The sequence below is a fragment of the Miniopterus natalensis genome, chromosome 6 (assembly GCF_054644295.1).
Source record: "Miniopterus natalensis isolate mMinNat1 chromosome 6, mMinNat1.hap1, whole genome shotgun sequence".
NCBI classification, from domain to species: domain Eukaryota; kingdom Metazoa; phylum Chordata; class Mammalia; order Chiroptera; family Miniopteridae; genus Miniopterus; species Miniopterus natalensis.
Window position 1 is genome coordinate 31,981,952 of NC_142086.1, and position 23,134 is coordinate 32,005,085.

Sequence of the window (23,134 nt, forward strand, 5' to 3'; positions counted from 1 at the left end):
AGTAGATGAGTGGATAAAAAGCTGTGGGACATTTACACCACGGAATACTACGCAGCTGTAAAGCGGAAGGATCTCGTACCATTCGGGACAGTATGGAAGGAACTGGAGAATATTATGGTAAGAGAAATAAGCCAGGCAGAGAATGACAAACATCACATGATCTCACTTATATGTGGAATCTAAAGAACATAATAAACTTATGAACAAAATAGATTCAGGGACACACAAGCACGGAACAGACTGACAAATCTCGGAGGGAAGGTGGAGGTGGGTGGGGAAAGATTAACCATGTGCATATATGCATAACCCATGGACGCAGACATTAGTGTGGTGAAGGCCTACGGCAGGGAGTGGGTGTGGGGTGGAGGGGATCAATGGGGAAAAAAGGGACATCTCTAATACTTTCAACAATAAAGATAAATTTTTTAAAAAGATGTGCTTCCAAGTCAAGTAACTTCACCAACTTTATCCAAAAATGTCACTACATTAAGAACAGTTTGCATACACACAGAATTAAGAATTGTTTGAAAATATAATTACTCTAAATAATGGTACTAGTATGTTGATGGACATTTTTTCCCTTCTAAAATCAGTGGCCCTCATTGGCAAATCTGAAGCTGATATTCAAAAATTCTACAAGGCAGCCTTTGGCCACTTTACTAAACAGTTTCCCATGTGACGCTTTCATTTTCTCTTGTTTATAGGCCCTAGTAGATCATAATCAAGGAATAAAAAATCAGGATTTTCAAATAATCCTACAGCAATTCTAGAGAAATAATCATATATTTCTATGACTATTTGCCAACTATGGAATGCTGTTCTGGATACTGTCGGAGAAACATAGGAGAAAAAGTGAATTTTGTCTTTAAAGAACTTAGGAGACATTTAAAATGACCTTTCTTATCACCACTTTAAAAAGATAAAAATATCTGACAATATGTAGTTTAATGCCACATAAAGGACCTTGACAAATGCTATAGTCAGAGGAAAAAGATACATTTTGGCTAGGGTGTTCAGAAAATGAAACAAGACGGGGATGGGGCCAGAGTGGAAGCTTTACCTCTACCAATAATAAGAAAAAGGACCTGCATACACAGGCGCATAGAAGAAGGGAAAATGGCAAGATGAAAGGCTGGCACACAAAGGTATTCTAAGAACAGGGGTTAGGCCAGCAATATTCAACCTTTTCACCTCATGGCACACATAAACTAATGAGTAAAATCCTGCGGCACACCAAAAACTATATATTTTGCAGATCTGACAAAAAAACAGGTATAATTTTGATTCATTCACACCAGGTGGACATTGTTGTGTTGGCTGTTGTCATTTTTTATGTGACAATCTAAGGGAAAAGAGGTCATTATCCCTAACTAACCAGTCAGGTACTACATATTTTAAAAATTCTTGTGGCACACTGGCTGAAAATCGCTGGATTAAACCAATCTGAAATGGATATAAAAAGAGAATTTCAATCTTTCTTTTCCAACAATATTCCTTCAAAGGCCTTACAGAAACTTATCTTTCTCAGGGATCCTTTACAATAACAGGAGTGGGAGTGGATCCCTGCAGTGATGACGGCAAGCTTAGTAAAGTGAAGAGAGTTCTGAACGGATCCAGGATTCTAGTCCCATCTGTGCCATCTCAATGATCCCTCATAACGTATATATAAAACATGATTTTACTTGGCAATTCTAAGAGCAGGCAGGTTATCAGAAATATCTAGGGCACTTTTAAAAAATGTGGCTACTCAGGTCCCAACTGGTAAAGACAGAAGTATTGTGGGAAGCCAGGGGTCTGTGCTTAATCATTCTAGAGAACCAGAATGCATCATCTGTTCCATGGACTATGCAGGGAACCTTTAGACTAGATGACTGCCAAAGACATTAGAGACATATCTTGTGTTCTAAAAAAACCTACAAAAGAGTTTAAATTTATTGCACTTTAAAAAATTATCTTATACATCAGAAAACTGACATAAGATAGAAAATGGGGGTCTAAGAGGGCTTTAGCTCTCAATCATTACTACTTGCCATTAACTTTTTTTATTGCCCTTAGAGGATCACAATGGTGACTAATTCCTAAGCAACACTGGCAGAAATAGGGGAGAAAAGAATATTAAGACAAAGAAAATGTTTAAGTTTATAAATGCCAAGTTTCTAAGACTGCGATAGAAGATTACATCGATAGTGCAGGAGTCAGTAAGTTATACAGTACCTGTGGCAACTACTCATTTCTGTCACTGTAGTCAGAATGGGCAAGTACACGTGCCACTGAAATTTTGTTTATAGAAAAAAGTGCATGCTGGATCTGGCCCACAGGCTGTAGTTTACCAAGTACTGATAAAGTGGAAAACTATGATTCATTAGCAACTTCAAGACTTCAGATGCTTTATAAAAACAACTTTTATATATCCAACTGTGGGGAGAACAAACTAAAATTAAAATTTTATAGGGAAAAACCCCCACAAAATTTGGTAAGGAGAATTTGCTGTTTCTCAGGCCTTGAATCCATGCAAACCTCCCTTAATCAGATAAATGAGAACTGGCTAACCAGAATGAAGTGTTTGCAGCATCTGCAAAATAAGCTAACATTTTATTTTCATTAATATATCTCAGGAAAAAAAGTAGGTAATCTTTCCTATTTCCTTAAAGGAAAAAACACCCTGCTTATCTAGAGAAATTAAAAGCTTAAAAAATCGCAGGCAACATTTCACAAGGGGCGGGGGGGAGGGAAGGAGAGAGGGAGGGAAGAAGGCATGCTTGAGAAATGAAGTTTTGTTTTTGTTTGTTTGTTTGTTTTTAATATATTTTTATTGATTTCACAGAGAGGAAAGGAGAGGGGGAGAGAGAGAGAGAGAAACATCAATGATGAGAGGGTCATTGATTGGCTGCAGCCCACAACTCGGGCATGTGCCCTGACCGGGAATCGAACCCCGATCGCCTGGATCATAGGTCAATGCTCAATCGCTGAGCCACACCCAGCCAGGCGAGAAATGAAGTTTTAAATAATCCTGAATTTAATAAATTGAAGTTGTCTTGTTTAAAAAAAAACAACAAAGCTGCATTTACTGACCATTTGACAGACAATATTAATACTGGTGTAAAGATGAGAAAACACACCTCATTCTCACAAGTATAAAATGCGCTAATTGTTCAAATGAGTCCTCCTGAAACAAACTTGAAAAAGGGTTTCCAATGCAGATACCTTCAGATGTGGACAGCTGCAGGCTCATGCACGCAAGTGGTAATGAAACATCATTAGAAATGTATCACATGTGAGTATACACTTCCTGTCAGTCATGTCACCTCCACTCAATTTCGCATCTCTAGATAGAAAATGGAATTGGAATATTTACCACTCGTCTCTGCGGTATAGACATTCATAACACAGATAACAATATAGTTCTTATAAAACGAAACTTCAGTCTTCCTAACTCACTAATAGTTTGTTTTCAGTTATTTGGGTCTAAAATGTACAGCAGTCAGGTTTAAGAATGAGGTAATACTCAAGGAAGAAAGAAAACAACTGCTCTTTTACGGGAAAATGGGTTTGATACAACTATCTCAGTATATTTGTGCCTTCTTTTATTTTTGAATATTATTTTCCTAGAAGGCCAACAAGAATAGAAAACATTTACACTCCAGTTTTCACTATTTTTCTGGGTGTCACATTTTTTCAGGCCTGAGATGACCTAAGAGGAGTCGGCTGGAGGGAGCAAGTCGGTGGCAAGGTTCCCGGGCAGCTTTTCAATTAAAGATAAAGAGGACAGGCATGTGTGGGGCTGCCCTTCTTCCCTCAGTCCTGGGGCCGCAGCAGGAATTCTACCACCATGAGGCGACCAGAATGACGACAAACCCAAATACTAAGAGAGGAGATTACAAAGCCAGAAAGAGCCTGGGTGTCTGATGGCACTGTTGAGAGATACACGGGGTGGGCAAAAACAGGTTTATAGTTGTTCATATGGAAGCAGACGTAGGTTATGATTATTACAACACCTTTATTCACTCAGAAGAATGTCACTCACAACTGTAAACCTACTTTTGCCCACTCCGTATATCCCTGTATATAAGCTACTATTGGTTAGGTACTGGAACTTTTAGCCAAACACATTTCTAAGTCATGCAACTTACTTAGTCCATGTTGATAAAACACTTTTAAAATTTCACCCTCCAAAATTTAGGTTAACACTTTAGGCCAAGAGCTGGCAAACTATGGCCCACAGGACAAATTTGGTCTACCACATGTGTTTGTAAATAAAGTTTTATTAAAACACAGCCTTTCCAATTTATTTACATATTGTCTATGTCTCCTTTCCTACTATAAAAGCAGAAGTGAGCAGTTGCCAGAGGCGATCTGGCCAAGTGCAAAATGTTTACTATCCAGCTCTGATCAGTTTGCAGACCTCAGGTTTAAGCCAAGCAACACACCATTTTTAGAACAAATATTTACTCTTGTTTAAACTAAAAGCCCTGAACTGATTCTCTAACATCTTAATTTGAAATCAAACTTAAAATGCCTTTTCCTTACTATTTGAGAAACAAAAAGTGAATGTGCATTGTACCCTTTTCTATGCCACCAACACAGAAAACACCTCCGGCCTTTTTTTTATTATTTGCAATACAGAAAATTTTATAAACAGATTTAATGGTAATGATGTAAGTCATAATTAAATATTTTACTTAATCTTCCAGAGTTTATCACAAAATAAAAAAATAAAACAGAAATTCTTAATCAAGGATAATCAGGGCAATTAATATTATAACTTTTAATTAAATGTGTACATTTATAGCATTAATAATTCCTAAAGAGATGGTATTTTACATATTAAAATCAGTAAGAATGCTTGTTATAACAAGATACTTATAAATTCAGTTATGTCAATATATATAAAAATTTTATTGGTAAAAGTTGAATTCACTATGCTATTCAATATTTACATAAAAATTAATTGATAAATTAATTCACCATGCTTATTATAAACCTGAAAAAAAAAAGCCTACAAAAATATTTAAGCTACAAGCCATTCAAAAAAATATATTTTAAGTAATTTTGTTTGGCATTATCTTCTACCAAGCAAAGTTTTCACACTTCCATGACACACATTCTAGTTTCAACTTTCTTCCCCTCCTTACTATAAATTTTACACTGCCATATTTGGTCACTTACAGTGAATTTTGTCCCTTAAAAAGATATGTGGAAATCCTAACTTCCACCCTACCTGTGAATGTGACCTTATTTGGAAATAAGATCTTAGTAGATGTAATAAAGTTAAGATAGGGTCATCAGGCTAGGCCCTGGTCCAATATGACTGGTATTCTTATAAGAGAGAAATTTGGACACAGGTACATAGAGGAAAACACCAGGTGATAGATGACAGAGACTGAAGTTATGCTGCCACAAGCCAAGAAATGCCTGAGGCCACCAGAAGCTGAGAGTCCTGGAAGCATCCTCTGTTCCTCAGTGTTCCAACCAAACGACACAGGCAATCTCAATCTCTGCATTATCTGAATTCTGTAATAACCCCATGTGTGACTCCTGAAAACTGTATGTGTATAAATGCAAACTCCAACAAGAACTCAAGCTTGAACTATGAATTTAAAGAGACCAAAGGTTAATATTAAAAACAAGTTTGAAAAAATGGGTATTTCTGAAGCACTGTACTGCAAAACAGTCATAGAGGAATACATTTTTATGACCTACTCAATTAGTGTTCAATGCTAATCTGTTTGGATTTCTGGAAACTTCACTTTTTCATTAAATCACCAAAAAAACAAAAACAAAAACAAAAAGATGCTTCTAGGGCTAGATTTCCAAGCATTCCTCCGGCTATAGGATTATCACTGCTGCTTGTCTGTTTTATAAAGACTTTAATTTAGTTTTGTAAGAAACTGCCAAAGGAGCTTTCTTTAACTAAATAACAAATCTGCCACTTGAAAGACATCACTCATCAGCCTTCTCTGTGGGAGTATTGTTATTATGAAACTAAAAACAGGCATTCTTTCTTAAGTGCTTCTGGATTTTAATTATCAAATTTGAATGTCACCAGATATTTAGTGAAAGGAAAACATCAATTTTAATAAGCTGCCTTAAGACTGAAAACATAAAAGGTATTCAACCATAAAGCCAAGTTCACTTGAGTCTTGTGAGTTGGCTTACTGTCTTATAACACAATGGTTATCACCCTCAGGAATTTATAAACATTAGATGAACTCTATATTGCAAGAAAAAAAATTCTCCAATTTTAAAATCAAAATATCATGTGTGTATAATAGATAATTTGACTTGGAGGGAAATTAAATACATTGCAATAATAATTTTCACAGCTAATAAACCAGGAGTTGGGGGCTGAATGGTATTAACACAGGGCTGGAAAAAAAGAAAAAAGGTAAATATAATAAATAGCAAATGAATGGATTAAATGTAATTGTTGTATTTAAAAACAGTGGATTTAGTTTAAAGTTATATCTGAATAATTTGTATTATTTTGTATTTTGAAATTGTAACCCAAAGAGGAAACTGCTGGGGAAACCCCTTTCACTTTTCACTTACATGAAAATCAACAAGAAAATTACATTGTATCTGGTTAGCAAAGAAGCATGGATAAGGTTAGCCATGAAGTCTTTAACAGTCAAAGGTCCTGCAAGTTCTCACCTGCCTCCTCTAACAGACTCCCTTTGTTTAACTTGAAAACATTTGTCTAAATAACTTTCTTGTGGCCTCTACTTTCACAGTGTGTTAAAGAAATAAGCTCCTTCATTTCCAAACTTTAGAAAAGTACATTCACATCTCCCAGATGTTTGAAATATGAATAAAGGCATTCTTATCAAAACTTAATAAACTTTTTATTCATTTACGATAAGTAAATCTCAGGAAGATGTTCAAATTTTCTTTAAAAAAATTCCATTTCCAGCCTGGCAGACACACTGCTACGTAAAAGGACTGACTACTATTTGTCCTCCGAATCCAAGTTATAAATTATCATTTTAAAATATTAAAAATTAAAATCTTTTAATTCCTCTAGTCTTCCACTGAAATGGGGGGAAAAAAGCCTAGAATGTAAAAAAATATATAGAGAAGAAAAGTTAAACAGCAACTGTGTATGTTTATATTAAAATACTTGTGTTCAAAAAAGATCAATAACCTATTTTGAATTATTTAGAAATCATGTTTCTCTACTTGGAAGTATCCCATGTCCTCATGAAATGCAAAAGAACTGAAATTTTCACCATTTGTAAATAAAGAGAAATAGACTAGATTAATTTTTTAAATGTAAGATTATTTTTTACAAAAACTATAAGCCATTCCATCATGTATCATTAAATAGATATTTCATAGAATGGAATGAACTTGATAGGGCACAAATTATTTACAAAAGACATAACCCTGTGATTAATTCTCCTGAAAATGATTACTGAGATAACAGAAATAATATTTTTACCATAAACTACTACTGAATTTGAAAAACTATTTAATAAACTATTGTAGCAACAGCAGCACTGGTCTAAAACAAACTACATATTCCTTCTATGATGTTGACATATTTGAGCCAAAAAATACTATGAATATCCAGAAAATAATTTAAAAGCTGAAAAAAGAGATAGGAGTCAGAAAACCAACAAAGGTTAAAAAGAATACTTGGAGCAGAAATGGCATCAGACCATGATATTTTTGCACTCAGTTCAACAGCACTCTTTCCTCACTTCCTTCTCATATGTAAAGAGCTGCCTAGGAGAAAATGTGGAACTAAGTGACATTACAAACAAGGCTATTAAACAGAAAACCCACGAGGATTTTCAGAACTACTTTGACGACCATGTAACAACATGTTTTGTGTTTATACGTACATAAATATTTAAATTAATGCAACATTATTGTTTGGTCAAAGCAATGTTGTCATACAGTGCTACCGGGAAAGAAAATAGGCTTGTTTGCAGGCTTGTGTTTTGTTGCTGCTTTAATTGTTATTATTGTTGTAACTAATGTTGTTGCTCTTTAACTTTCAACTTAACCACGTATCTTTAATACATCACTTCCACAGTGTTCTTGGTACACTAGCTCATTCATTACAACAGACATAACAGCAGGCATAGTGATCTGTAGCTCTTTAGGAGGAAAGGCACTTGATTAATGGAACAGGTTATACATTGTTCTGTTCTTTCTTCAGTCCAATGTCAATGGAGAAAAGATCTTTTCCTGAAAGATTTTAAATAAAGGCAATCATCTTCTAGAACTAATCTTTTGATGTCAAAATACTTCTAAAAACACGTCCTAATTGGAATATTAGTATACAAGCTATACAAACTATGGTTTGTTTTGTACAATACATGTGCATAAGAAATGGCCCAGGGCTTTGAAATGACATTAATGATAACACAATAGCTATGTATTACTCTCTGGCACAAATATTTTAAAAGCCTTTATTTTCTTCACAGATAGGTTTTCAAACACAGAGCTATTTAACACCTCAGTTGACTTTTGTGTTTTTTTTCAGGGGTTGTAAACCAGTGTGTGGGAGGGAAAAAAATGGGTTATAGCGCTCTGGTTCACTGAAGCAGTTCTAAAACATGGAAAATGTGAATATTATTAGACCATCACCTCTGGGTGTTCTTAAAAACAGTGTCCCACACCAGGCCTTGCAGAGCCTGTGATTAATGCATAACTTTTTATATGAAAGAGTACAATTCACTAGTAAAATGGTCATCTGATGAAGCCACCACTGAAGTCACTGAAGGAAGGCACCTCCATCAGTGTTAGCATTTGTCAGCTACCCCTGCCTACTTTCACACCCATTTTGCTTTTGCCACTAAAACTTGAAGCAATATGGTAAGTTTCTCTTCTCTGTGCTTCAAACTGTAAATTCTCCCTTCTCCACAGATCCCCAACCCCCACCCCAGAGATAGGCACAAAACTTTGTGTGCCAAAAATCACTGAATTACTCTTCCCAGAAATATCCGCTCAGAATGGTTTAGGCACTCAGCTGGGGAAGCACTAACTCAGTGTGAGGTTCAATTGCAGGTAGGGAGAAAACAAAAGAAACACTGGGGAAAAGGGAGCCTAGAGAAAGAAGAGCTTTACTGTAAAAGTCAAGCAAGGCACGCAGCCTGCCTCTACCACCCATTCTCAAAGCAAGAGGCTCGCACGGTGTGCCCTTCCTTCCTATCTCAGTAGTAAACACACTTCCCTGTAATTCCTGCCTCTTGCCTTCTATACAGGAAATACATTCTGTGCCATTTGCCATATTTATTTTTCTATTTGTTCATATTTTTATCACATGTATGTTGAACTGCTTCAAAAACTCAGGCTACTCATTAAAACAGAGCTGGTTCAAAATTGATACTTGAATTTTACCTATTTGCCCTTAATTTAAAACAAAGTCACAGTTTATTTTTATACAAGAACATTAAAATAAACATTTTGATTCATGTACTCATCCAGCATAATTTTCTTCAATAAAGTACCAAATCACTAGAGAAAATACTGGTTTAGTCAATGAATTCCAAATTACTATTTCTACTATGACTGCCTTGTATTTTTAGCCTAATAGTACTAATGTCTTTAGTGACACTATTTGCATAATTAAAAAGATTGTTCAGGGAATTTATAATATTCCCAATAATTAGTGTGTCATACATGTTAGATAAGAGTCATTCTACCAACTAGAATACTCTGTTGCCTAACAACTATGATAACATTTTTAATAGTTTATTTTATATTCTATAGAGAAAAATGCCAAGAGCTCCATATACAATGGCACACTTTACCCTCAGCTCGCATTTGGAATTCTAAGGGAATCTGGAAGTGAATGTGTAAAAATGAATTTCTACCAAAAGATACCATAAATCAAAACGGTCCATTATGAATTATGATTCGACGCTTATCAAATGTAAGTTTTGCATAAAAACAACTGGCCACAGAACATTATCAGAATATGGGACACGAATGACAGTAAAATCCAATTAGGAATGCTAGACCAGCACAGAAACTAATAAACTTTGTCTTAGGGTTGAATTTAGGAGAGTGACAAAATTTACTTGGACACTTAAACAACAGTATTTAAAAAGTAGTCTCAACATAGTCAGCATTATGCAATCTATCTTCATCTATGGAAATCTATACACAAGCAACTAAAATTTATAGAGCCCCCATGATATGCTCCTACACAAAAAGCCAAAAATATCAAAATTTATAAATGAAATGGTTGTTTACAAGACATCTAATGCGTGAAAAAATGTTTCAAGTTACTATAGAAGATGTAAAAGTGGAATACAAGTTTACCACATCATGTATTAATATAATAAATTAAAACACTGTATCAACTCAAATTCCTAGACCTAGAAGTTACACACTTTCTCACTGTCCTAACACCTTAAAATGTAAAATTTAATGGATTACCTTGCTGGACCAGGAAAAATTTCAAGGCTACTAAATCTGAATAAGAACTATAGAGATATTTCTAAAACAACTTAGTTTTTTTATTAGATCAATGGAAGATCTATCTACAAAGTGAAAATACAGTTTTAAACAAACATCTGGCTTCTGGTATCTTGGCCATCCTTGAAAGCTCTCTAAGAAGAAACAATCACTGCGCTGTGTCTCTACCTTACTTCTAGCTCCCTGTGGCAATCCAAATTCCCCTGGGTAGTCCTGGAGAGAGTCTTAAGAGCTTTAAAGCTAAAAGGCAATTGGATGATTTACCGCCCTCAAGATATGTAAACTGTGGTCCAAGAATATCAAGTGATGAACCCACAGTTCCATAATTGGTTAGACTCCTATGATTATGTTAGGGTTCATAACTAATTTAGAGAGCAAATTAGAAATAAGTAAATCTTTATGCCATTTTACATTTGGCAGAGGGTTTTTCTATGTTTGAACCAGATGTTTTACTCACTCTAGGCTATTTGTTTGGCTAGTATTTACAGACAAATTCAGAGTCTGCATACCTAGATAAATGAATTTTTTCTTATACAATCCTATGTTTCATTGGGCTACTTTTTTTGATCTGAAAGAAAGAGATTTTTTAGAGATTTTTCTATATATATAAAAGAAAAAAAAAATCCACAGAGGTTACGCATCTTAAACTGAAATTCAACTTAACTATGTTAAGACATTATATATTTAAATTAATACTGTTTTTGTTTTTCAGTTTGAAAACTAAGGAAAGTAGCACTACCAGTGAATATCCTCAATATATTTAAAATATCCCAGAAATAAAAAGCTTTTATTATTTTCTTTATTTGGTTTAAGGTAGATCAGAAAATTTAACATTAAATTAGCCAAACGACAAATTTTAATGAGGAGTCTCTAAGTCAAGAGAATTATGACTACAAAATAAGGAGTCAGTTGATATCTCTTCCACCCCAGTCGTTTCTCACTTAATGGACAAGTATGAGAATTGAAGCTATATCTCCCACCTACATCTATCACACCCACACTTTCAATCAAGACTGTCTTAAAGACAGTGTCTCCAACATCAAATGGAAACAGGAACCCTCATTCACTACCGGCGGGGATGTAAAACTTGACAGCCACTTTGGAAGACAGTTTGGGAGTTTCTTACAAAGCTAACCATATGCTTACCATAAGATCAAGCAATCATGCCCCTAAGTATTTATTCAAATGAATTAAAAGCTTATGTCCACACAAAAACCCATATATGAATATTTATAGCTTTATCAATAATTGCCAAAAATTGGAACTGAGATGTCCGTCAACAGATATATGAGTAAGTAAACTGTGGCATACTCATATAATTAGTATTCTTCAGTGATAAAAATAAATGAGCTGTCAAGCTATGAAGAGACATGGGGGAACTTTAAATGCAGATTGTTAAGTGAAAGAAGCCAGTCTGAAAATGTTACATTATTACGTGGTATCAACATCATATGACTTTTTTTAATATATCTTTATTGATCTCAGAGAGAGGAAAGGAGAGGGAGAGAGAGAGGTAGAAACATCAATGATGAGAGAGTCATTGATCGAGCCCGCAACCGGGGCATGTGCCCTGACCGGGAATCGAACCCCGATTGCCTGGATCCCAGGTCAATGCTCAACCGCTGAGCCATGCCCGCCCGGGCTCAACATCATATGACTTTCTAAGAAGGTTAAACCATAGAGACGAGCACAGGGTATATTTAGAGCAGCGAAACTATCCTAATATGACACTGTAATAGAAGGTACATGACATTATACATTTGTCAAAACCCACAGAACTGTGCAACACAAAGAATGGACCCTAATATAAACCATGAACTTTAGTTAATAATTCTGTATCAATATTGGTTCATCAACTGTGACATATGTGCCACACTATGCAAGATATTAATAATAGGAATAACTGAATGTGGGAGGAAAGGGTATATGAAAACTCTGTACTTTCCAAGTCATTTTTCTGTAAATCTAAAACTGCTCTAAAATATAATATCTATGAAAGAACACTGTCTCACAAACGAGCTATTATCGTAAGTTTTTGTAGAACTACAAGGTTTCAATAATGTGAGAAGCAAATACACAAATAAAATGACATTTCCCCAAGTACAAACGCATGGTGACATTTATGACCTGTGAAACAAAGAGCAACACAGATGACCTTAAGGCTAAGAAGTAAAACCAGAAATATTCTCACCTGTCCTGCGACTGCTCCTCATACATCCTCTCCTTGCCCTCTTTGAAGAGTCGTATGGCCCGCTTTGACTTTTTCATTAGACTATCAATGTAGATTTTAAAATACTCATTCTCACTGAGCTGGGCAAGTTTCTGGTTGTCATCATATTTACTCAATATAAGTCGCAAATGCTGATAGGTATCAGGTAAAATGTCAAGTATATATGGTGGGCTGTTTTTCAACTGAAGCTTGGGATTTTGGCACAGTCTGACCTAAAAACAAAGACAAAAATAAAACATTCCATGTGAACCACAATACCTTCGTTCGCAGAAAAACTGAGCAACTTAGTGAACTATGTACAATTTCTTCACTTTCCATCATACAAATTTCGATCTTGAAATTACCAACCCCAATCGAAAAAGAGTTGACAAATATCTGCACCTATCTTAATACAAGTAATCCTATTTTCTTCTCCCATTTGGTTTTTTCCATTGAATTTATTGGGGTGACATTGGTTAATAAAATTATACAGGTTTCAGGAGTACGATTCTGTAATACATCATCTGTATACTGAACTGGGTGTTCACCACCCCATCAAGTCTCCTTCCACCACCGTTTATCCCTCCTTCACCTTCTCTTGCCTCCACCCACTCCACTTTCCCTCTGGTGATCACCATACTGTTGTGTGTGCATGAGATTTTTGGTTTCGGGGGTTTTTTGCTCAGTTTTCCTTTTTAATGTCATACCTTTACTTCCAAGCCCTAAAGTGGTCGTACTCCCTTCTACAGTGTCTCATTGTTCGCGGCTTAATAGAACTCCAGGGTGCTCATTATTGAGTACCACTAACAGTCTCTTTTTAAAATAAAAATGAGGAAATGAGCCTCTTCTGCCGGTTACCAATGCCTCGCATTTATGTATTATTCTACCACAATGAACTCCTGGCTAAAATGCTTTCAGAGACTTTAATTAATGTTTTGGTGCATTGTTTCCAACCCTGAGGAGAATGAAACAAAGGGGTGCAGTTTTAACAGCTGAGTCACTAAGTGGTAAGTGGGTGTCGGGTTGGAACAAGTCTTTTCCACCTCCCCAGATTATCTCCCGTGCCTATAAACCTGCCACCGGGTAACGGTCTGGGCATTCCGTCAGGTGCCACACAACCACTGGGGTGTTTAGGGCCTGCAGAACTGAAAATACCTCCTGCTGGCAAGAAAACAGAGTAATTCAACTACTGTGCTCACTTCCACATGTTCATGTGACTCACTCAAAATTAACACATCTCATTCTTTACCCCTTGAACCAGGATATGAGGAACCATCCAATTAATTATTTAATGAAAGCACTGGGAATTGCACAAGACCATACAGGGTGTGAAGGTGTACACTCTTACAAAAGGCAAAATGGACACATACAGGCACATTTACTGAGAAGCCAGTGAGGCGTAAACTTGAGGGTCCCTCAGATACTTGGCTCTCTTCTAAGACCTTCATTTTGGGGGGGTTTTTTTGTAAAATTCTCAAGAGCAAGACATTTTAAACACAACTGGTTAAGATCGCCATCTTTTTCTAGTATGCCTTTCCTTCCATCACACTATCAGCTGGCACTGAAGTAGCCATGGGCATTTCTGGAATCTGGCTAGTTAGGTTTTGGGTTGGAGATACATTTGGTTTGGCTTTAGCGGAAGGTATGTGTGAAGTGCACCATCACTTCTGGAGCTGGTTAAATTATTGTCAGCAGTAGTGATAAAAGAATGGCTTCAGGAATGCTTCAAGTGCCCATGGTGCTGACTAGCCCAGCAACAGGACCAGGAAGGTCCAGGTCAAATCAGGTCATCTGAATGTGTCCGGTGGCACCCAGAGCTGGAAGAAGATGTGGACAACGGAAGAGAATCCAAGTATAAAGTGTACTCAGTTCCCTGATATGTGTGAATTTGTCATGTTTTTAAAGTATAACTTGTTGTAACTTTACTGTTCTAAGAAAATTCACCTTCATACCCAATTTTGTATTTATACTTTTGGTTTTTTTGTTGTATCTTTTTTTTAAAAAGTTTAATGGTTTTGTTTTTTGTTTTTGTTTTTTGTTTTTTTTTAAATCTATCTTTATTGATTTGGAAGAGAGGAAGGGAGACGGAGAGAGAGAAACATCAATGATGAGAGAGTCGTCATTGATCCGCTGCCTCCTTCAGGCCCCTGACTGGGGATCAAGCCCACTACCTGGGCATGTGCCGGGATCGGGAATCGAATCACGATCTTCTGGATCCTAGGTCAATGCTCAACCACTGAGCAACACCCAGCCAGGCTATACTTTTGTTTTTGGTTTTTTTTTGTGTTTGTTTTTTTTTTTTTATTAAAAGGACCCTCCAACTTTCAGTTTCCACAAAACTTGGATCCACTGCTGGGTACTCATAAAAGTACCTGGGCCAAATAGCAGTTGAACAATAATAGTTTCAAGAATCACAAACAAAATATCAAGGAGCCCTGGCTGGGGTGGCTCAGCTAGTAGGGCATTGTCCCGTGCACCAAAAGGTTGCTGGTTCGATTCCTGGTCAGGGCACATGCCCAGGTCTCAGGCTCGATCCCAGGTCGGAGGTGTGCAGGAGGCAGCCGATTGATGTTCCACTCTCACACTGATGTTTCTCTTTCTCTCTCTCCCTCCCTTCCTCTCTCTCTAAACAAAAAAAATCAATAAAAATATTTTTTTAAATCAAGAAAACAACAAATCAAAAAAAGCACTCTTAAACTTGCTCTCACTTGCTTTTTTAAAATAAATAACCATATAATTTTTTTTGTGGGGAGAAGAATCTTGGTCAAACTATCAAGGATGAGCCCCAGATTTAAGACAACCATTTCTCACACTCACTGAAGGCCTTCTCATATCTTCCTCCTCTGTGCCTAAAACAGAAATGTCTAACATATAGCACAGAACTAAGGAATGGATACACAGATGGTATGGCTGATTGATTATGGAATACTGCATACTACATATATATATACATAAAATACAGAAATAGTATGATTATACTACTTCCTTATTTTCATGATTAAACTACACTGGTATTTAAATCAATAACCCAAAGGTATAGGCATAAACATTATTTTGATCTCCTAAACAAATAGAAAAGTTCACACAGCAAATAATTTATCAAATAATGCCAAATTGTTACAAAAGTACACTTGAAAAGGTTGCTGAAGCTTTTTCACACATGTTTTATTTTTTATGACATTTTCATATAATCAGAGAAGTTCCTTCTCCCCTAAAGACTGAGGAAGTCACAAATAGGTCAATGGTTTAACAAAACCTGGCTGAAATCGGATATAGTTTTTCAATTCTTAAAACTAAAACACGGTATCACAAGTATGCACAAATTTCAAAAATATCACGACCAACATCCTACATACAGCAGGAGCAGTTAAATTTCAGCAACACAAAACTTGGTACAACATGTCAATAAATTATTAACAACTTGTAGTTAGGGGACTAGGCAGTTTCAAATTCATTTCCTCCACTGTTGAATATTTTAACTGATAAATAAAAAATTTCTCCCAGGTACTTTTTTTCAGACATTCCAAATAACTGTTCTTTAATAGATTCTTTTAAATGTTACACATTTTTAATTTACTATTATCTACCTGACCTTTTTCTCATTTGCTTTATTTAACTCATAATTCTCTCTGGGCATTTATCGTTTTATTCAGTAACATTGTTTGAACAACTACTATACCAAGTACTGAGGTTGTGCCAGGAAATTATAGATGATTAGAACATACTTCCTGCCTCAAGGAGCCTGGCAGAAGAGACCTAGTTCTCTATAATTAACTTAGGAGCAAGGCAATTCTTGCTCTAAGAGATCTCAGTAAAGATCCTGTCCAATCCATTCATTTTCAGATAAAGAAACTAAGAACTACAAAGATTAAGGGACTATTAAAAAGTCATTAATCCAACACAAGAGCCTGCATCCTCTGAATTTCAGGCTGATCATTTTTTCTAACTATATCACAATTTAATTAGAATCAGGCATATAATTAATGATTCCTAGCTAAACTCATTTACATTTTTATTTTATCCTATTTGCAAATTTACATGAACTTCAGGACCCATTTTTTAATTCTACAAATGTTTGTGTCAGGCACTATTTCAGGTCCTAGGGGATACAGAAAAAGAGAAATCACAGACCTGTCCTCCAAGAGTTTTCTAATGAAAAAGACTAGTAGCTCAGGAAAGAATTACAGGAGAATTTGAGCACTGCAAAACAGGATATACAGAGGGCTACATGGGAGTGTTAAGAAAGGCATACGGAATGTGTAAAAGAAATATTACAGGCAAAGGGGTGTGCAAAGCTTTGAGAGGAACCAGAGTGTGCGGTGTGTGAAGAACAGAGTCAACGCAGTCATTCAAAAACGTGGGGACACAGGATACCCATGGGTGAGTGGTACAAGTAGATTTGAAATCAGCTAGAGGTCAGTTCATCAAGGCCCTTAAAGGTCACATAGTTTTCTCAGTTTGCACTGAGGAACGTGCAACATTCAATGCTGAGCTACCATATGCCGCTGAGCGCGTAGTTCATCAGGTGGATTAGTATTAAACTCTGTGATTTATGACACCTCCTGCCGAAAATGAATAACCCTACACCAGGACTGTGCCTTCTAAGCAGGTCAAATTCAATTCAATTCAATAAATATTTATTGAGTGCCTGTTATGTGCAAGGAGCTGCTAAGGCCAGGGAAAGAAAAATTGCTTTTCAAAAAGCAGTATATTAAAGAGAAAAATCAAGCTCACCACAGGGTTCAAGTTCAGATTCATGCAACTTAGACCTCTTCTAGAAAGAACTAAGTCACTCTCTAGAATGAAAGTGAGTCCCAACACAGAACTTACACAAAAAACAAACCTGCAGTCACATTTTATAATGATAAGCTTTTTAGGGCAACGACTGGTGCATGAAAGCATTGGTTCATTAGCAGTATTACTCTGCTTTTTAACTAAAAGGCAAAACACTTAGTATTGGAATTAGGCTAAAAATTCCATTATAGTCACTTACTCAAAGGATTTTAGAGCAAGCTAAAGAGGACCCTGGAGATCACCAAGACCAACTCCCTCCTTTTGAGATGACAATACTAAAATAAAGATATAGAACCTAGTTCAGAGTCAGGCATTCTCTCCATTACAGTAAACAAGTACCTGGTGTATCTGTATAAATATATTTCAAGACTTTTAAGCAGATCTCTCTGTATATGTCTGCATTGTTTGACATACATAAAAATATATGTCTAACCTATACCTACTGTATATGTATTCAATAAATACATGGATATGTATGCATATGCATAAAAATATATATTCAACCATATCAGAGCAAAAGCACAAATATAAACATAGAATTTACTTGGCTTTTCAAAGCCATTAATTATTCTTGGAGCGCTCTTGCATTTAAATTTTCCTGACTACGTCTTATTTAAAATTTCCAGCCAAAAGATAACAAAGAGGTATTAGGTCACCTAACATATTTCTTGCAAACAACGTCAAACCAGCCCCTAAAATGTATGAAAGAAAGTCCACTGAAGCAAATGGAAACTTCAACAGTGAGGACTTGTATCTATACTGCAGCAGACTTTCATTATGAAACACACCTCACTTCATGGAGCATTCAGCTATATTAACTCAAGTAATGCACCAGGGAAGTGAAATATCCCATTTTAAAAGATAATACAGAAAGCCTGAAAGAATGCCTTGTCTCTGCTTCTCACGTAAATGTTTTAAGAGGTTCCTTATTACAGTTACATAAAAGTACATCATCACAATAAAAAGTATCTATGAGTAGTTTGGGTTTGTGGAAGGCAGTGAGACAGACATGAGCTGAGCAAGGATGATGGGCCAGGTACAGACGGTCACCAAGGCGGAAAGTCCCAGGAGCCTAGCAATGGGCAAAACTGGGAAAACAAGGACCTCACCCCAGGGTACCCTTTCCTCCCCTAGCATATCCTGGTCATGTGGTTTGGACCCTCCCCTGACCTTCCCCCCTGGCCTGTTACCAGTCGGTGGTGTTAGACCACCTTAGAGAGGGAACAAGGGGCAAGAGAATACCCCCATACAAGCCCTGGCCCTTGCACTAACCCCAAGGGATAACATCTAGGCCTCAGTTGTGTTTCAGCTCCAGGCCCAGAAAAGCAGCAAAACCGGACAAGCAATGCATGGCTGACATCAGAAACAGCTGCACTGACTAATGACCCCGTGTCGTGGCCATACCAGTCACTGAAGCCACAACCCTGAAAGGAGACACCTGGAAAGTTTATGAATATTCTATTGAGATCCTCCCCTGGGAACACCCCTAAAATCTCCACCCTTAAAAGCCCTTAGGACAGAGGACCCATCTGGCTAGCCCTCCCGGGGTCACACCCCGGTGCCTTCTCTGCTTCCCTTCTACTCCCCCAGGTGTGTTACCTTTACCTTTATCTCTCTTAAGCTCCAAGGGCCCGTCTTCTGCCTCACTAACTTATTTCCCGAGCCATTTCTTCTACAGCTCACTGCTTCTTCCTCCGTGACTTTCTAAATAAATATTCTCTTACAGCTTGGCTCTGAGTTCTTTCTTAGCCAGAACTCAAGGACCAAGGCTGCTGAACTGAGGTCTGCTCTGACTCCAGGGGTCTGACAGCCGGTTTGGTTATCACTGCCAACAGGGTCCTTCCATTTGAATCCAGCAACTCATCACTGAGTGTAGAAAAGGACAGGTAAAATGCATAAAGTATAAAAACAATAGGAACTCTTCCTACACAGAATATCAGTCGGACAAAATGAGAAAGTTAGCGTATAAAATTGGATTTGGAGGAAACTACTAATTCCTTCATGGTTTTCAATGAAGATTTCCTCAGAAGACTGATATAAGAAGCACGATTAAATAACTGACTAGTCGCAATTAAAATGTCAACTGTTCACAATCTTTCTTCCACTTAAGAATGGAACTTCCTTAAGGGTGGAGAACATCTCTATCCCACTGGTCTCTCTCCACCACCTAATGTGTACGATATGCAATAAATATGTGATGAAGGGAAGGAGGAGTACAAGGAAAGGAACAAAGGAAGAACCTCTCAGAAGAAGCAAGCTCATAATACAAAGAGGAGGTCTATCGTATATTGATCAACCTGTCTAAAAAAATTAGTACAAAATTTGGAAAAGAACTTGATCTTATCAAAATATAGGGGGTAAAGGTACTTTTTCTTCTCATGGAAGAAGGCAAGGTCTTATTACTCCCTGGAGCAGTGTGCTTGAATCTGCATACTATGGACACAGACATTAGACTCAATCAAAGCTGGGATGTGGCCCTGCCACTTACTAGCTTTACAACCTGGGACCAGTTTTTTCTTCTGGAAACTTCTTAGGATATTCTAATTCTTAGAAGAGGAAATGTAAAGTGCTCTGCACAGGACCTGGCACATAGTTGGCACTCAGTACTTTTTAGTATTTCTTCTCCTTCCATATTTTATATTATACCACAACATGGCAAAGTCCCTGCAGGTTTTGCAAAGGTATGAGAATTAAACCAATGGTACTGACCACTTCGTTGATCATTAACAGCTCTTTTACCTCCTAAAGTTCTTTATACTACCTGAAACTCTTAAAAAGTATGGAATGTTCTGTGCAGGAGAGCAGCAAACAAGGCTAATAAGCCCAAAGCAATCCTTCTGAGTACACCTTGATAAAAAAATTTTAACAGGTAAAACGTTTACTTTAATAATTATTTTTGTTATTGCTATTGGAAGATAATATGAGCACAACAATTCTTTAAATATTTAGACAGTAAAAAGATATTTTCAAAATGCTTCTTTCATTATTAGGGGGGAAAAATCTGCGACTTACCAATATACAAAAAAAATTAAAAACCCTTAAATATATGCCCAAACAGAGCAGATAAAAATAGGATCCTGGCATCATTTAAGTCACAGCATGTTTCTAAGGTGACTTTAATGTACAGGGTGAGAAATGTTCCATTTCAATGTTTTACTTATTTACCCATTTAATTGCTAGAAGATGGGTTAAAATATATATTGTTTATTTTAAAACATACAATTCTAAAACATGGTTTAAACATTACAAATGTTATACCTTAAGTCACTTCCTGATAACCCAACATAAAATTTACAAATGCCCTCAAAACTTCTGTGTTTATTTCCTTATTTCCCTTCTGTCTAAGTGGAAATTAGTTATCTACCAAGGGTTTACTCTTCTACGTGTTCTTAGTCCTTCCCTTTCACCCTTGTAATCAAGGATGCTACTTTATCAATGATTTCTACTTCCTTTACATCTTAAATCATTCCCTACCTACATCCCTTCCCCAGCATCTACTACATCTCCTATAACACCCACACACACACAGTTATGCTCTGCTCAAACAGTTAAGCCATCATAACTTAATTTCCTTCACTAGTTGTTGCAATTTTAGAGCAATTTCTAAATAATCCACATACTCTTTTTTTTAATTCGGCCCCATAGCATAAGTGAAACTACTCTGAAAGATCAAGTGGTCTCTACTCATGAAATTCAATGACTTCTTACATTTTCATCATACCTGGTTTTCTCCACTTGAGTTTGAGTTTCTCAGAATCTGAAACTATCTCCTTATTGAAGTTGTCTCTACCCAAGAAATCAAAATGCTCTAATTCTTTTCCCACATCTCTCATCATTGTTTTCTGAAGCATTCTTTTTCCACCATTGCCATCTAATTGCAGATACAACCTGACACACAGCCAAAAGTTCCCATCTCTGACTTCTTCTCTGACTTTCATTTACTCTGCCCTGCACATCTCTTACTGTTCTATAGCTTGAAATGCTACCTCTATGGGCATATCTACCAAACATATGTCTCTACTTTCAACTTCTCTCTTGACCGTACAATCTTCTGACTTCAAAATGGATTTCACTCTGGCATACCAAACTCAACATGGTCAAAAACAAATTTATCATGCACCAACTCCCAAGCTTCCTCTTTTCTTCTTATGTTCCTTTTATCATTAAAGGCATCACTGCCTTCAGAGTCAACTAGGCTGAAAACCTCAAGGGTCACTTTCACTTCATCTTCTCTTTCATTCTCTGTATCTGAAGGATCACCAGGACCTGTGGATTTTACCTCCAAAATGCCTCCGACGTTTGAACCAACACCATGCCTACTGTCCATTCTCGCGCTTAGCCTTTCACTATTTCCTGCCCCGTCTGTTTTAATTTCTCTTGATCACTGCTACTACTTTTAAGTTTCTTTTCTTTTAATCTTCCTTTGTGGAGTTGAGGGAATAATCTATCGCACCACAGCCTTGACTTTTTCTCTGCTCGAAGACTTCAATGGTCCTTTGTCTACCAAATAAAGTTCAAATTCCATGAGAAAGTGGCCAAATTTCCTCTAAGGTAACTTCTCTCCTCCACAATCTCCCTCTACCCATCATTCCTTCAACCTGATATGTCCTCCACCTCACTGGAACCCAAAATGTATAAATTAATAGCTGATAGCACCTCCACCACGCTGCATTCTACACCAACTTTTCACCTCCCCCGCACACTACCTCACAGTGCTTTATTTATACTACGTTACGGCACTTACCACATTTTACAGGATGGTATGATTAATTATAAATCTCTATCTCTACAGCTGGGATATAAATGAATGAGGAAATCAATAGACAGTATATAAAGCAACTTTGAAAGAAAGAAGTTGATTCAAAATCTGAATGATTAAAGTTTTATACCAGTTCAAAGATTACTAGGTGACTAAGACTTCTGCTACACGTATGCCCTATAGAAACAAGGATAAGCCACAGCAACTCTTGGGAGGATTCCTTTAAATCTTTTATTTTATCAAAAGCTTTTTCTAAACGTGACAAGTAACACAGTATGGGTGGGCCTGGAGAGTATTATGCTAAGTGAAACAGGCCAGTCAGAGAAAGACAAGTACCATATGATTTCACTCATATGTGGAATCTAATGAACAAAATAAACAAACAAAATAGAAAAGACATAGATACAGAGAACAGACTGACAGCTGTCAGAGGGGAGAGGGCTTGGAGGGCTGTGTAAAAAAGATAAAGGGATTAAGCAAAAAACACAAACAACAACAAAAACTCATGCACACAGAGAACAGTATGGTGAGTACCAGAGGAAGAGGGTATAGCAAGGGGAGGGAGGAGAGGGTGCAGGGGGATACACGGTGATGGAAGGAGGCTTGACTTGGGGTGGTGAACACACAATACAATACACAGATGGTATATTATAGACCTGTACAGCTGAAACCTATATAATTTTATTAACCAATGTCACCCCAATAAATTCAATAAAAATGTTTTTAAAGAAAGAATAAAAATGCTAAAAGTGGCAAGTAGCAAACTGTGGGATCACTTCATTTATTTAAGAGAAATTCAAAACCTGATTCAGTACTAAACAAAACTGACCACATGCTTAGCATCTATCTAGGCCTACTTGGGCCCATGATTCTGCTAACACAGAATAACTTCACTAAGGAAATAAAATAAGTGAAGAATTATTTAAATATATGGTACTTCT

At 36.7% G+C, this 23,134-nt stretch overlaps 1 protein-coding gene across 1 annotated transcript in view; it reads right to left on the bottom strand.

Moving 5' to 3' along the window:
* CBLB (Cbl proto-oncogene B) overlaps positions 1 to 23,134 on the bottom strand; it is a 192,615-nt gene that overhangs the window by 164,256 nt on the left and 5,225 nt on the right. Inside the window, exon 3 of the mRNA XM_087818138.1 lies at positions 12,623 to 12,873. Within this exon, the coding sequence (XP_087674264.1) occupies positions 12,623 to 12,873 (251 nt within the window). The remainder of the gene's footprint in view (positions 1 to 12,622; positions 12,874 to 23,134) is intronic.